We start from the raw sequence: 17292 nt of genomic DNA, 5'->3' as shown, positions 1-17292 counted from the left end.
TTCCTAGTCCTAGGCAAAGCAACTACAAAGTCCATAGAAATGCTATCCCACTTCCACTCGGGTATACTCAAAGGCTGAAGTAGTCCTGAAGGTTTTTGATGCTCTATCTTAGCCTTCTGACATACTAGACAGGCACTCACAAATTCAGCTATATCTTTCTTCATCCTAGGCCACCAGAATATCTTCCTTAGGTCTTGATACATCTTAGTTGCTCCTGGATGAAAACTAAGCTTGCTCTTATGACCTTCCTCTAGTATCAGTCGTTTAAGTGTAGGGTTACTAGGCACACATACTCGATCTTTAAATCTTACCACTCCATCTGCACCCAAGGTAAATTCTTCTCCAATCCCTTGTCCTATATCCTTTCGTCTAGCCTCTAGAAATGAATCCATTAACTGTGCTTCTCTAATTTCCCCCAACAACTCACTAGTCACCCGAGTCATACCTAGTCTTACACTATTATGGTTCACTTCACAAGTCAGACTCAAGTCTCTAAATTGTGTCAAAAGATCCATCTCTCTAATCATAAGAGAAGACAAATGCAAAGATTTTCTACTCAAGGCATCAGTTACCACATTAGCTTTTCCTGGATGATAATTAAGATCAAAATCATAGTCTTTAAGGAATTCCAACCATCTCCTTTGCCTCATATTTAATTCTTTTTGGTCAAATAAATACCTAAGACTCTTATGATCACTAAACACCTCAAATTTTGAACCATACAAATAATGTCTCCAAATCTTAAGTGTGAATACCACAGCTGCTAATTCAAGATCATGGGTGGGGTAATTCCTCTCATGTACCTTCAATTGTCTGGATGCATAAGATACAACCCTACCCTCTTGCATTAATACACCACCCAAACCCATCTTAGAAGCGTCACAGTAAACCACAAAAGTCTTACTAAGATCAGGCAATACTAAAACAGGTGCACTAGTCAATTTTTCCTTAAGGGTTCGGAAACTATCTTCACATTTACTATCCCATACAAACATAACTCCTTTCCTAGTCAAACTTGTCAAGGGTAATGCTAACTTAGAGAATCCTTCTATGAATCTTCTATAGTATCCATCCAATCCAAGGAAACTCCTAATCTCACTAACTGACTTAGGTGTCTCCCAATTAAGCACAGCCTCAACCTTAGATGGATCCACTGCTATTCCCCCACTTGAAATTACATGTCCTAAGAAACTCACCTCCTCTAGCCAAAAATCACACTTGGACAACTTAGCATAAAGTTGTTTCTCCCTGAGAGTTTGTAGTACTACCCTTAAGTGTTCCTCATGCTCCTCATTAGTCTTAGAATAAACTAGTATGTCATCTATAAAGACAACTACAAATTTATCCAAGTATGGATGAAGAATCCGGTTCATGTAGTCCATAAAAATTGCAGGAGCATTTGTCACACCGAAAGGCATTACTAGATACTCATAGTGTCCATAGCGAGTTCTAAAGGCTGTCTTAGGTACATCTTCTTCCTTAACCCTAATCTGGTGGTATCCTGATCTAAGATCAATCTTACTAAACACACAAGCACCTGCCAACTGATCCATAAGATCATCTATCCTAGGCAATGAATATTTGTTCTTAATGGTCACTTTGTTCAACTGGCGATAATCCACACACAATCTCATGCTACCATCTTTCTTTTTGACTAAGAGTACGGGTGCTCCCCAAGGTGATACACTAGGTCTCACAAACCCCTTCTCCAACAATTCTTCTATTTGCTTTTTCAGTTCCACTAACTCTATGGGTGACATCCTATAAGGTGCAATAGAAATAGGTCCTGCTCCTGGAACTAAATCTATGGAAAATTCTACTTCTCTTCTAGGTGGTAAGCTAGACACCTCAGAGAAGACATCCGAAAAGTCACATACAACAGGCAGTTCATTTACTGAAACATTTTTCTCAGAATTTAAAGAAGCTAACAACATGTACACTTGGGCATCCGCTTGCATAGACACCTTAACTTGGTTGGCAGTCAAATAATCCTTACTCACTCTTTCAACAGGTTCACCAAAAACAATAGATTTACAAGCACAGTTCAAAAGGACATGATTGGAAGATAACCAGTCCATACCCAGAATAACATCTAGTTGACTTAGAGGTAAACAAATTAAGTCAACCAGGAAATCTCTACCTTCAATAGTTAGAGGACATTTTGGACAGACATCAGAAGTAATTACAGGACCATTAGTGGGTGTTTCGACAATTAACTCAAAAGATAAGGAAGAGACAGGTAATTTTAACTTAGACACACATGCGTGTGATATAAAAGAGTGAGTTGCACCAGAATCATATAAAACGGTTAAAGGAGTTCCATTAATGAAACACATACCCTGAATTAAGTCCTCGGATTGAGTAGTTTCAGCACCACTCAAAGCAAATACTCTTCCTGTGGTTCGAGGTTTGTTAGCGTTCCCTTCAATCTCTGTTGTTTCTTTCCTATTCTGAGGACATTCACTAGCCTTGTGTCCTTCTGCTTTGCATTTGAAGCATATCAGTACCTTTTGCATCCGACACTCAGCTGCTTTATGACCTGACTTTCCACAGTTATAGCAGTTTTTGTGTGGAACAATACTCCGATTTCCACCTCCAGAAAGTTGGCTAGCTTGGTTTCCTTGCACAAAGTCCTGATTATTCACTTTAGTATTCGCATTTCCAGCAGGCTTGTTATAAGGTTTACCTTTATTGGATGAACCAAACTTATTATTTCTCATTGGTCCTCCACTTTTATAATGAGTTACCCTAGCTTGGTTGTCCTCATCATAAACTCTACACTTGTTTACCAATTCATGGTAGTGCGTGATCCCTTGATAATTGAACACTTGTTTAATCTCTGGGCGAAGACCGCTCACAAACTTTACGCATTTGTCCTCCTCATTGCCCACACCGTCGTACATAGGGCAGAATCTCACCAAATCTTCAAACTTAGTCACGTACTTGGCCACCGAATCTTCTCCTTGTTTTAACTCAAGAAATTCTACCTGTTTCTTGTGTCTTACATCTCGGGGAAAATATTTCTCCAAGAATAACCGCTTGAAAGAATCCCAACTTACTTGGGTTCCTATGGCTATTATTCTTTGCCAAGTACTTTGCCACCAGATACCAGCTTCTCCAGAGAGCATGAAGGTAGCCAAAGTCACCTTCTGCGTCACAGGACATCCCATGACTTGGAATATCTTTTCAATTTCAAATATCCAGTCAGCAGCTCCGTCAGGATTATAGCCTCCACGAAAACTTGGTGGATTATTTCGCTGGAATCTTTCTAGCCAATCAACTTCTGGTCGTTGGTTCAAATTACCAAGAGCCTGAGACATTGCTTGCAGAGCGTCGGCGATTGCAAGATCATTTCTACCTCCTGCCATTGTTTTTCTGTCCTCCCAGAAAAATTAACAATTATGCTTTAAAAACAACAATTTTAATCAATTGTCGTTTTAACAAATCAATATGTTCAACAATCAATTTACTACAACATTCATTTATCAAACAAGCACAATAGACTCATAACTCACGGCCGATTGAATCAACCAGGCTCTGATACCACTAAATGTGACACCCTTACTACCCCAAAACATATATCGAAATAATATAACAAAATTAAAGAAAATAAACTTTTGAAATTGGTAAAAGGGTTCACATAACAAAAATTCAATACACCACATTAATAGAAATATCAAACCTAAAATACAAGAGTTTCTAAAATTGTTTTCAAAATAATATTACAGAATTTTCATAAATATCTTAAACTAGAAATCCTCTGCCCCGATGTCACACTATCAGAGCATTTTCCCAAATAAAACTGCTGACATACTATATACCAATTGCAGCTGGATCCTCTCCACCTAAAAATATCCACAATTTATACGGTGAGAAAAGAAAAATTATCTATATGCAAAACACATACAAACACATCACAGTATAATTTATTATAACAACTTGTTTATTTCATATAAACGTATATAGATTTAATTATCAAATATTCAACCATTTCACAAACCATTATACATGTCACTTTCACAATCATAAAATCATTTTCATGTCCATCAATATCACAATTAACACTATGCCAAGACCTCGCCACATCTGACACAAGTGATACAGGTTAATTGCCTCCCTTACTCACACCATACCAGGGGTACGCTCGTCCCTGAAGCATCACCTACCCAAGGTTCGTATCATCCCTGATTTATGAGGAGTACGCTCGTCCCTGAAGTATCCACCACACAGGGTTCGTATCATCCTTAATCCTTTAGTGTGAGTAACAACAATCACATTACAATCAGTACAATCTCTTGCAATTAACCCTATGTCAGGGCTGCCATAACTGACATAAGTGGTGGTGTTAACTGTTTTTCTCATCTCACACCATGCTAGGGTCACGCCTTCCCTGTAACACCACTTATACAGAGCCGTGCCATACTAGCCATCGATGTGAGACATCACAATCACAATCATATCACAACCATACAACATCTCATCAAATTTATAACACATGTATAATTCCATATAACAAATAAACTTAACAAAGTAAGATCTACATACCCCTCAAGCATATTATATCAATATTCTTCATTCTTACAAGTAATATAGCAATTAACTTTCATTAACATAAAAGTTAATAGAATAACAGTAAAATTCCTAATTATTCCAAATTAGAAATTAATAGGAGGCTTGGCCGTCCATTCACATAAATTCCAAATTTTAAATCAATAGGAGGCTTGGCCGTCCATTCACATAAATCAAACGTTATTCTAAGAAATTCTACCCAATACCCTAATGTATTTTACATATAAATAATCCTCTTTTCCCCCGTACCTGATTAAATAGAAATTTGAGTAGAACTTCCTCTTCTTTTTTATTAACTAGGACCGGAACTAGAGCAGAACCTCCTCTCTTTCTAGATTCTTCTCTCTCTCTCTTTCTTCCTCCAGAATTTCCTTATCTCAAGTTATGAATTTCCTTCAGTCCCTAGCCTCTATTTATAGAAATTCTGGAATTACTATGCAGATTAAAATAATATTATATTTACTATACACTATTCATTAAAATAATATTAATAGTAAAATACTGTGCATTCACGAGATTACTGTTCGTCCACGGATTTACTGTTCAAAAATACATATATTACTATTCAAAAATACGTATACGTGAATAGTAAAATACGTATACATAATAGTAAAATACATATAAAAAAAAATATGATAATCCTTTTAACAATCCCAATACATAAAAATAAAATTTTAGGATGTTACAGGAACCACCAATAAATTTCTCAAACATTTCTTGAAGGAGAGGAGTTCTTACCTCAATACTCATAGCATTGAGAATCTGCTTTAAAAATGTCATAGTTCTAACTCGGTATCACTCATCATGTGATCTGAATTCTGAACAATCTGACCTACTTTGTGTTCAAGTAAAGAAATATAATTGCCACTTTCATTTTACCCCATCCTTTTTACTTCTTCTTTACTCATTTAACAATTTCTCCAATGGCTCGCCCTTTATAAACCACAAGAAGTTTCAATTTTCTAAGGGTTTCATATTTTTTCAATACCAAATCTATTCCAAACTCTTGATTTTAAAACAACGCATAAGTGAGTTTCCTTCACACGTCTTCTCTATTGCTATAACACATTCATGTCAAAGTTCTATGGTTCTATGTTCTTTCACTTTGCTTTTCACCAATCCAACATGTGTAGGCAAAATATATTTTTCACCGATTTCTTATAGTTGCAATTGAGAAACCATCTGGAAATTTCAATTACAAAATGGCAGAAGATCCCTCTTGGTTTCATCCATTTTTCAATTCTTATTGTTAATAGCTATTTATTAATTTGTCACAGTACAACATTTTGTTTGGTTACCACACACCTTTTATTTATAAACTTGTGTTGTTTGTTGAAGTGAATCCCAAGGGGAAAGTGAGAGTCTCAGAACAACAAGAAGAATTTGTTTATCCAGAAAAAAATAGTGGAACTTGGATGTTTTCAAAGTTAATCGAGTTACTGTCCTTTGAAGGTAATTCATTTGCTTTGATTCGGTTTATGTATAGATAAGCTTCTCCGTTAACATTTATAAGATAAAAAGAAAAAATGAAATAATTTTTTCTAAAAATTAAAACTAGCTTGTGTATAAATTAATTTGAAAAAATTAACTCTCTTTAACTTTTTAAAAACATATTTAACTTATATAAACTAATTTTAACTTATAAATAAACTTAATAAAAAAAATTTACCCCTGCAATTTTTTTTTCTGGGACTGCGTTCAAACACGAAATTCTTAATCTTTGAGAGCAGATGAGAAGAATCAGATTGAGTCTCCACCCTCAGTTTCCAAAAGCACCAAGGCTTGTCCTCAACATGTAACAATGAGATCCACCCCTTCAACTAAAGGTTAAGATTTCCCTCATTTATCTCTTTAACATTGATTTTTGTTGTAAATTAAGGGAGAAACTGAACTAGATTTTAATGATGTTTCAACTTCCACAGGAGTATTGAAGAGTATGAAACGAGTTGGTGAGAGTCCAAAAGAAAATGCAAGATCTTGTTCTGTTATTCGCCCACGTGCAGTCTTATCTAGTCCCGGTAATTGTTACTAGTGGAAAATGCTCAGTGTTATGTGAAGACATCATAAAAACTAAGGATAAAACTTAGTCATAGTTCTTTAAGTGTGATTAGTACTGTTATTCAATCAGAATTGAAGATTTATCTCTATATTAGGCATAGATGAATATTAATGAGAAATTCTAACTCTGATGAGAATAAAACTAATCGCAAGAAACTCAAAGTTTTGTCCAAATACTAATAGTGTTTTTCTTTGCTATGATGCATGTTTTCACTTTTGAGACTATTATTTTGCTTTCAGAAAATGATGGGTTAATTGGAAGCATAAATGACTTGAACCGCAGTATATCATCAGGTCACAGAAAGAAAGATGCAAAAGGGAAGATAGAAGCTCAAGCTAAAGTTTTGTCTAATCAGGTGAAGGAAGGAAAATATTTGGACAGAGAGGAATGTGAGGCATTCAACAAAGGAAAAACTCCTTTTAAAGCAAAAGTGTATGTTAGAAACTTTTAACTTTGAAAAAAGGCCATGCCTGAAAGAAGGGACATCAATCAAACTCGGTCCAGTTTGATTCTTATATTATACGTTCATTGAGTTGGGCTTTGGTAATTACAAGTTGAAATAGGAAATCCTTCCAAGAGTTATTTTTGTGTTCTGTATTTTATAAATTCTGTCGATTTGTAATTTGTGTGAATTGATAATGTCTTAACGATTTTAATCATTTTCAACTAGAAATAAGCACTATTACTGTTTTTTTTTTGTCTCTATATGTTTTCACTTTTCACCGTTCAAAAACTATAATTAAAACTACTTCAGCCAGTGGATAAATTAGTTTCCCCTCCTATCAATATTATTAACTAGTATGATATATCTGAATGGGGTTTGTTTATGGAAGCTGGAATAAATTGTTTTCTTAGTATTCTGCTAAAGTAAACTCTGCAACTTTAACATTTTCTGAAGTTATATATAGTGGACATGGCACATGATGCAGAAAGATTCATGAAGCCACAATACTAGATGGCTATTAGCATAGTTGAATTAAATTAGGCGCCTCTTCAATCATGTTGAAATGTGTTGTCTAGCCTTTCCATCTATTGATAACTTCATGGAGCCCTTAAAAATTACTTCATTATTTGTGCATGGAGAAAAATTTGAGACAATAAAGAAAATAAGGAGAAATAGAAGAAAGAGAGGAAAATGAGCTTAAAGAGTTTTATGTAGTCCTATCACAAGTAATGTCATCCTTATACTATCATTTTAGAAGCCATGGTTGAGATGAAAATAAAAACAAAAAAATTGTAAAAGAAATAATTTATAATTAATTGAATGAATAATTATAATATAATTAGAGAAAAAATTCGATATATGTCACAATAAACTAAATAACTAACTCACTATTATTATAATCATTGGACTAATTTAATTAATTTATGTTGTGACATGGATAACATGAAACATGTCACTACACTTTTTTTTTTTTTCAAATTACAAGAAATTAAAGAAGGAAAATAAAATATGATAAAAAAATCCCCTTTCTACTATTTCATTCATAAAAAAAAATGATAAAACAATGTTGGGTTTTAGAGTTTTGTATGTTGGTTCAACCAGCTCATCAAAATTGGAGGTAGGCTAAGTGACTCAACCCACTAGCTCACTTAGTTTATCCTTCCAAATCCATCAAAAACTGGGACAGGTTGGCTTATTAAACTGTTTCTTTTTAAATATGTTGTCCATTTATTTTTAGTACTATTATGTCAATGTTGAAAAATTGGGTTGATAAAAATGTAAAATTTTAAAAGGTGATATGATATGGGTATTTTTTTTCTTTATTATGATATATATATTTTTAAAAGCAAGAGGTAATATTACCTTAATTACAGTTAGTTGAATTTATTAGGGAGGTAATCCCAACTTACTTCATACATAAATAATTAATATTTATTGTTTCTCATATTTTGAAAATAAAAATTGTTCTCCTTATAGGTCTCCTTATACGATAGCGAGGTATAGGTAAAAACAAATAAATAAATTAAATAAAGTGTATAGAAACCTTTCATTTATGCTACCACTTACAAAAGATAAAGAGAGAATCAAACATGCAACTTATCTACTAGTAGTGTATGCTTGGAATCGTTCCGTTCCGTCACACACATTCTATTAGGGTGGCTCCATTTTGATCACGTTTAGAACTTTTGAAATATAGTTTAACTTTTTGTCCACATACTATAGGTGAGTGAAGTAGTAAAGGAGAAAATTGTTTTGAAGGTAAAAGAAAATTTAAAGCAGAAAAAAAATGTTATGAAAGAGAGAAGCAGGGTGAGGATGAAGTGAAGTTATTGGAGTGTGGAGTGTGAAGGGTGCAAGGTAAAGTCGCATTCAGGATGTTGACTTGTATACATTTACGTGCGATAAGAAAAGAAAGAAGATTGGGGAAATGTATGTATAATGTATGCATAGAATTGGGCCACATACATATCGACTGAACCGAAAGAAAGGGTTAAGAGTTGATTTGGTCATGGTCATGTGTGGTGGGCTGTCGCCTGTCGCCATTCCCTACCACACTTCTCCATTAAACGAAACCTTATTCTCCTTTTCCGAGCCGTGTGATGTCTGGTCCCACCCTTGTCGGCTTGTCGTTTGGAACCCATCTATGTTGTTGCTCCCTTCGGTCCTACCACACTCCCCCTTCTTTTAAGGCCTCTATCTTTTTTTCTCTCGAATTTCTATCTCTTCTCGTCTCTGGATGGTAACACGCCAGTCAGGTACGGATTTTACATGAAATCCGTCTCTATTACTATGCAACTCAAACTCATCCTTGTTCCCATACTCGTAATTGTATTTACTGAGTATATAATTTTCGTTCTCATCCTTATCTCTGTTGGATATTGGGTATACCCATATTTGTATTCATAAAAAAATATTATTACTTTTTATAAAAAAATACATAATATTTTTAAATTATTTTTTTTATTATATTATAATTATAATTAAATTGTTTCTTTATCTCATATTTTAATCAAGAAATTTCTTAATAATTAAATAACTATAAATATTTTACATTATAATAAATAATTATACATAATAAAATATTAAATTTTTTTAATATAATTTAATCAAGGATGGAGACGGGTACGAGTACGGAACATGTATATATATACACGTACCCGTACCCGGTTTAACATATCAAGTTTTATTCGTACATGTACTCATATCCGATTAAATCAAATATTTCTCATCAAAATCAGGACGAGTTCAAGTATTACTCACGAATACGAGTTTATTTCTCATCCTACTTTTAATAGAACACAAACCACTTTTCACTCTTTATAAATAATGTCTAAAAAATGGAATGATCTAGTTTAGTCTTTGTGACCAACAAAATCACGTACATGTAAAAGTCAAATTGGCCTGTTTCTCATACTTGACCCAAGGGTCATATTGGACCGCACATTTTAATAACTATTAATTATACTTAAGAAGTTTAGTTATCTGTTCATTATTTCGGAACTTATTAGTTTATTAAAGTAATATTATGTCTTAACGAATGAACTTTGACTACTTGTCATCTCCTCCTCCCCCTTGCTTCGGTAATTTGTAGTGAAGACCAATGACATGCTTCATTTTCAACATATTACACACCACACGCGTAAAACATTTTTATGAATTTTGCTTCAAACCAATGACTTACTAGATTATTAATATAAGTCATGGAAAAAATTTAGGAAATTTTATTATATCCTATCTTAATTTATTATTTGGTAAAATAATTTTTTTAATCCTATTTTATTTACTAGTTAAAAACCTAAGAATAAATGGAATATGAGGTAAAACTTTTATCTTTATTTTAGGCAATATTTTTATCATAATTGTCATCATCATAATTTTGTTGTCATCATAATAATATGCATTTATTATTATGATGATTATTATTGTAAGGGACGGATCTATATGCAAGAGAGTGGAGACACTTACTCCTACTATCATTTTACACATACATATTTTTTTATAAAAAAAATATTTTAAAAAATAAAAATTATATTCTAATAAAATAAATAAATATATTTAAATTACTGTATGTATAAAATATAAATTTGAAAGAAATGTTTATTTATTTGATATTTGTCAAACTTTCGTAGGAGATTAATTATCATATGTGATAAATAATACTCCTTAATAACAAACCAATTTTTTAAAAATGTTTAATTATAATATATATATATATATATATATATATATATATATATTAATGATCACATATATAATATTATATATTAAAAAAATTAATTTTTGATAAAATAAAATTTGCAGGATGCATGTTTACCTTGTATTTTCTATTTATTGTATAAGTTGATTAAAAAAATCAAAATGATCAAGATTGTAAGGTTGTATACATTGATTAAAAAATAATCAAAATATAAAAGGTTGGAAAATTTGTGTTCTATTTAAAATTTTTATTATAACATATGTTTTAAAATAAATTATCTAAAAAATTATATTAAATATTAAAAACAAATTTTATATCATAAATAAATTAAACTTGATTTTTATACAATTTAACATATTTATTTTATATTTTTATTAATATTAAATTATTATAAAACAGATCTTTAGGATTGTAGTTCTAACTAAATATTTAAAAAAATGTCTATGACAATAAATAAATTATATTTAGAATATATATTTTTAAATAAAATTATGTTAAAACCTACTAATCATAATCGTAGGTATAAAACCTTATAAAAAATAATTATGATATATATTTATACTTTTAAAAGTTATATATAAATTTTTAATCACGGGTTATTGTGCTTGTTAGTTGCGACAATCTAAAGGAAAAGTCACAAAATTATCTAACTAAGCTGTCACAAAATAATCTTGATTGTGACGATTTATTATTATTATTTTTTACAAAAAGCAAACCTTTATTTTATTTTTGATAGTAATGTATATTTTATGAGACAATTCGACTTATCAAATATATTTTTTATATATTCTCAAGATTGTTAAATTTTGGAGTAAAAAAAACAAATACAACGCAGGAAAAAAAGTGTCAAATACTGAAATGTAGCATGTGGTTTGCGACTTTGCGTTCTAGTCTTCCCTCCTCATGTTACGGTTGGTGTGTAGTGTATGATATCTCACGCCATGATACGAGGATGAGAAATTGAGGAGTGATTGAATGCGTTGTTTTCCAATAGCAGAGTGTGTAGTGTAGAGAAAGAAAAAGAGGAGAGAGAGAATCTAGAAGAAGGAGAAAATATAATAATAAAAGTACAATCAAGTTAAAGCAAAACATCGATCAATGGAGGAACCGCACAATTTAGACCAGACATGTGGGCCCACACTGCTTAGTGCCCTTTCCCTCTCTCTCTCCGACACTCTCAATTCCATCACCATTTCCACCTAACCGTTTATTATACACTTCTTCCCTTCAAATTCATCCACCCCTTTGCCTTCTTCTTCCCCAATTCTCCCAAAAATCTTATTTTTTTTCCCTTCTCAGTGATTGTTCCAATTGTGGGTCGATGTCAACGCTGTCCAAAGATGACAACTTGGTGCTTTCTTCGGAGGACTCTTCGTGCCCAGAAGAGTCTGAGCTTGAATTGGGTCTTGGGTTGAGCCTCTCTGGCTCTTCAAAGTCTCACCACCATGTCCATGCCCCTCCTCCTCCTCTTCCTCCTCTTTCTTATGCTAGAATTTACACTGCTAGGGACTTTCCTTCTTCAGCATCATCACCTTCTTCTTCTTCTTCTTCCTCTCCCAACTTCACTGCTGGCACCAAGAGAGCTGCTGATTCTCTTGCTGCCAATAACCGTCCCAGGTATGTTTCATCCTATTCTTGAATTTACTATTTACTTTACCTATGTATGTTGTCTTGCTTTGAATAGGTTACCTACTTACCTTCTTGTTAGTACAATTGTTTTACAATTCGATCTTGTTGACTTTTTACCTGATGTGGAATTATGTATATTGGGTTTTGTGCTGCTGTCTCAACTTCATCCCTTTTAATTATTGAATATATGAATCACATGGTGTTACTTATCCGAGGAAATTCAATGTGCTAGATTGAGTTTGGAAAGTTCAAGGACTAAATGAGTTAAGGAGTTAATGGAATAGAAGTTAATCTGATGCTGTTTAATCGTGCTTGTTTTATGTTTTTTTTTAGCGTTAACATCTTATTATGAGGTTACCATTTAAAAACAATTTTGCACTTTGGGAAATAGTAACGGGGAAGAGGAATCGTAGCGAGTATCTGTGTTTATGATGATCTAGATTCAGTTGGTTGTGTACATGTGGGAGAATTTTATAGCATAAGTTCTCAACGGTGGAGTCTTTCATTCTTGTGAACTCTGAAGAGCAAGATTGCTAGTTTCCTTGAACATAACTGAAAATAAATGTTATTAAGATCGTGATTGGTTGACTTTATGTCAAATTCAATTGATAAATGTACAATCTAAAAATCAAATCTAGTGCATGATTAAGAGTTTCCTTATAGTTAGATCCAACAACTTAAAAAAATAAATAAGGAAAGTTATAATCAATAGCAGAATTAGAGTCAGCAGTGGGAGATGGGGCTAAAGTTATATTTTACTAGAGTATGTTTTTAACATCTTGAAATTTTCTGGCCTGAATGGGTGATTTTGAAGATTGGGAAAAAAAAATGGGGGGAGGATTTGGTATGTTGTGCTGCCCCCAAATATGATACATAGTTTAGCTCGAGTAAAAAAACTATGGTATGTTTTGTCTGCTCTGTGTGTCATGTCAATATCTTAATAGCTTATTTGTTGGGCAAAATAAGGCATTTGCGGATCTTATGGAGTTGGAATCACCATATAGTCATTATAGTGTATGAAAGTATCCAAAGTTATTGATTGGCATAAGTGGATTGAGTTATGCTCTTGATTTGTAACTTATTTTTTTTTTAACTATTTCTAAAAGAATTGGTTTGCATTTACTATTGTTCAACAAGTTGTCTATAGAGTTAATGTCCCTTTCTTGAAACAAAGTGAATTAAATATTTACCAATTTTATTTTTGTTTCATCACTGATGGGGTTATCATTTCTGTTGTGCTTGAATTTACCAAACAGTCAAGTAGTTGGATGGCCTCCACTTCGAACATATAGAGTGAATAGCTGCAACTACAATAGCCATACAAAGTCACCAGAAGTATTTGACTCTGTGGCTGAGAAGAGTAAGAACAATACTACTGCAGTAAGGAAGAGTGCTGACAATGGCAATGATAATAACATTAATGCCAAAGAAAAAAGACACCTCAGGAGTTCCCTGTTTGTCAAGGTAAATATGGATGGGATACCAATTGGAAGGAAGGTCGATTTGAGTGCTCATAGTTCCTATGAAACCTTAGCGCAAACATTGGAGGATATGTTTAATGAATCAACTACAGTCATCACTTGCAAAGGTGAATTTCCTTGGTCTTTATACTAATAATAAATAGAATGCATCTTTTTCAGGGAATTATGACATGTTTTCAAGACCACTGAGATTTCATCTGTATGGTGAATGTTTTGTTGACTTTGTATCATTTCTTTTGTGTGTCTGCTTTAAATTTGGCTTAATAGTAACTTGGTGCTTCCTCTTGTCTCACTAAGATTTAGGCATATCTTGTGACTAAATCAAAATGATATATTTTGAAGGTTGATGAAAAATTAAAAACTGACAAGCATGTGTGGAATGCTTTATGCAGGTTGCAATGATGTGGATTTAAAATTTTCTTTTCTCATCTTTCCCTTGTCATGTTAGGATTATATCTGTTCTTTGTACTTCTTTTCTTCGGGAATATCTCATTATTATGGTTCTGTAACTTATGATCTTTCAAAATACAGCAAAACTTTAAAGATAAAAAGCCACCGAGCAACCTGTTTAAGATACTCTTCAACTGCAGTTTCCAAACTGTTTTTAGGAGCTTTGATGTGAAGCAACTATTTTTTACTTTTCCCAAACACTCAGTGACATCTGAAAAAATGTAAACAAATACTCTGGTTCTGAATATAAGAAAAAATAAACCAATTCATGCTTATTAAGAAAGGTTGTTTACATCATTTAATTTTGCTAATCCCATCTAAACAATAACTTATTTTCCTAAACTATCCTTGAAGCTTGGTATCAAGAATAAAAAGAAGCATCAGAAATACAATCTCAATTAATGAAGGGGTATTTTGGAGATGACAACATTAAATAGATTGAGATTTGCTTATATTTGAGACCAACAAATGAGTTTTTTTTTGCATATATTCATAACCAGTGGGAATATGTGATAACTTGATGCTATGTTTTTCATCATTGAAATAATTCTTGCATATGCCATTTTTTCTATTTCCCTCTTTAGTATTTTGTATTAAGATGGAGGCAATCATGTAGTTTTGTGCTCTCATTGTCTTCTATTACTTCTTTCACCCAATGGTACTGACATCTTTGTCAATAGGATCAAATGGTGAGGACCATGGCATTATTATTGGAGGAGAAAGGCATTCAAAATTGTTGGATGGATCTTCCAAGTTTGTGCTCACTTATGAAGACAAGGAAGGAGATTGGATGCTTGTTGGAGATGTTCCTTGGGGGTAAGTGATTGATCCACAAACATCAATTCTATTATAATAGCATCAAATATGCATGTTGTTACTGATACTGCAGTGCAAAAATAATTTTGTATTGTCAGTTAATTGTCAAATAATACATGTAATGCTTTGGACATTATGAGATTGTATCTATGTGCTAGTAAGCAATGTTTTTATAATTGGACTCATTGAACTAGTGAAAAGTGAAAACACTTGTTCTTGTTCATGGTTTATTGGTTCAACTGTGGTCAAACTAGTGATATAATATGAAAATATATTCAAGTTCAACAATAAAATTTATATGTTCATAAATGTATTTTGTATTAAATAAATTTATTTTAAAATATGTTTGGTTAAAAAGGAAGGAGTGAATCCCCTTATTTGATTTGGTACAAAGGGGAGGGGAGGGTCCCCTTGTTTTGTTAGCAAAGGGAAGGGGGAGAAAATGATAGTAATATACTGTTATAGTACCTTACAAGTATTAATGGAGGGGAGAGAAGGATAAATAAAATCTCAAGGATAATTTATCAGCTTATTAGAAAAATTATAAATTACTTTCCCTGTCCTTCAGATCCCCTCAATATTAGACAGGAGACAAAAATGGGAGAGGAGGATTTTAGCCTCCTCATTTTCCCTTCCCTCCTGTTTCCTCAAACCTAACGCATTTGTCTGTGGCAAAACCCTATTTTATGATATAAAATAGATATATTATATGCATATATGTAACAAACATAAACACATGGCATAAGGGTTAAAACTTACTTTGTATAGCTCAAACCAGTGCAGAATCCTATTTTCAAATTACTGGTCTCAGTGCTAGGAGTACCTGCTGGCTTGTTGTAGACCGTCTGTTGATTTGTGTGAGTTTCTTTTTAGGGAGGCTTTGTCTAAGTTCTATAGCTGATAATGTTTTTAATTCTGTCACTGGAGGAGAGTGTGTTGAAGTGGATGACTGTCAGAGATGGGTTTTATGTGTCATTTTACTTGTTCTCATGCTTCTTATTGTGCAGACACTCATTCCACCTATTCCTGTAATCACATGATTTACCCTTTGTTTTGATCCTGTATAAAATCATCGTTACCAGAAATTGGTTCAAGATATTTTCATTAATATATTATTGCAATTTACTGCTGTTTGCACATCCCATAGCCCTATACTAATATTCCAAAACTCAACCCACCATTTGGTGCTATGCTCTATCCTATTAAGAATTAATAATTCAATAAAGTCATAAACTTAATATATTAGATAGGTTCATATCTTTTTCTTGAACAGTGAAAGTAGTTTCATGTTAGCTTGTCTTTTTATGATTTAACACTGAAATGAGGGTCTCGTGTTTCTCTGCTTTATTATTTATCTTTCTCTTTCTAATGACAATCAGGATGTTCATTAGCTCAGTGAGGAGGCTAAGAATCATGAGAACATCTGAGGCTAATGGACTTGGTAAGCAAATGCATTATTATTCCAAGAACTTCCTTACCCTATATTTTTCTTTTGCTAATGTAGTTACTTCTTGTTTGCAGGACCTAGATTGGAAGAAAACATCAGACAGAAAAGTAAACCCATATAGAAACTATTTTCATGTCCAAGGACACAGAACCTGTCTCCTTAAATGTAAAACAAATAGAAGAAGGGGAAAAACAGAAAGAGAAAGAAGTACAGGAATACTGCAAGTATATGGAGTTTTGAGATTTAAATGATCAAATCTCGCACTTTTGTTTAATTAATTCAGTTTGTTTGTTTGTTTAATTTGGTATCTTTGTCACTGCCTCTCTATTCATCTCACTTGGAGGGTGCAGGCATATAGATTTCCTTGCAATACTACTAATCATACAAGTCAGACTGCTTCTTAGTGTTGTAAATGCGAGATGTTTGCTAACTTTGTCAGCTATAAAGTTTTGATTGAACTTTATTTTACTGTAAATTCAAATTTCCTTTGAAAGGATACCTATTTTCTGAAATGACAGTCTAGTTATATCAATTTTTCGTACCATAATTTTAAAATAGCGCTCATTGAAAATTTTGAATGGAATAATGCTTTAGTGCAAGCCCGCATCCAAGTGATCCATGGTTGTAGCTTTTTGACAAAGCTAAAATGTGTGCTAAGATTTGTTTTGTCGTCAATCATGTGGACAAGAACTTCAAGCA

At 32.8% G+C, this 17292-nt stretch overlaps 2 protein-coding genes across 3 annotated transcripts; both read left to right on the top strand.

The window, feature by feature from the left end:
* Positions 1–5274: 5274 nt before the first annotated feature.
* On the top strand, positions 5275–7394 carry LOC109804613 (uncharacterized). Of its 2 annotated transcripts, none has more exons than XM_029272884.2 (5): positions 5275–5416; positions 5908–6021; positions 6300–6395; positions 6492–6587; positions 6868–7394. In XM_029272884.2, coding segments are annotated over exons 1-5 (519 nt in total). In that variant the 5' UTR covers positions 5275–5415; the 3' UTR covers positions 7080–7394. The 2 variants fall into 2 exon arrangements, with proteins under 2 accessions (XP_029128717.1, XP_020222050.1); XM_020366461.3 differs by lacking the exon at positions 5275–5416 and adding an exon at positions 5445–5597.
* Positions 7395–11844: 4450 nt separating this feature from the next.
* IAA11 (indole-3-acetic acid inducible 11) lies at positions 11845–17105 on the top strand. Its single transcript, XM_020353235.3, has 5 exons — positions 11845–12387; positions 13656–13987; positions 15011–15146; positions 16526–16587; positions 16668–17105. The coding sequence occupies exons 1-5, from the start codon at positions 12092–12094 to the stop codon at positions 16712–16714; spliced, it is 873 nt and encodes a 290-aa protein (XP_020208824.1). The 5' UTR covers positions 11845–12091; the 3' UTR covers positions 16715–17105.
* The last annotated feature ends 187 nt before the right edge of the window (positions 17106–17292 follow it).

Source organism: Cajanus cajan, chromosome 7, assembly GCF_000230855.2.
Source record: "Cajanus cajan strain Asha chromosome 7, NIPB_CcT2T_4, whole genome shotgun sequence".
NCBI lineage: Eukaryota > Viridiplantae > Streptophyta > Magnoliopsida > Fabales > Fabaceae > Cajanus > Cajanus cajan.
The sequence above is the reverse complement of the archived record's forward strand: the minus strand, read 5'-3'. Positions and strand labels throughout refer to the sequence as shown.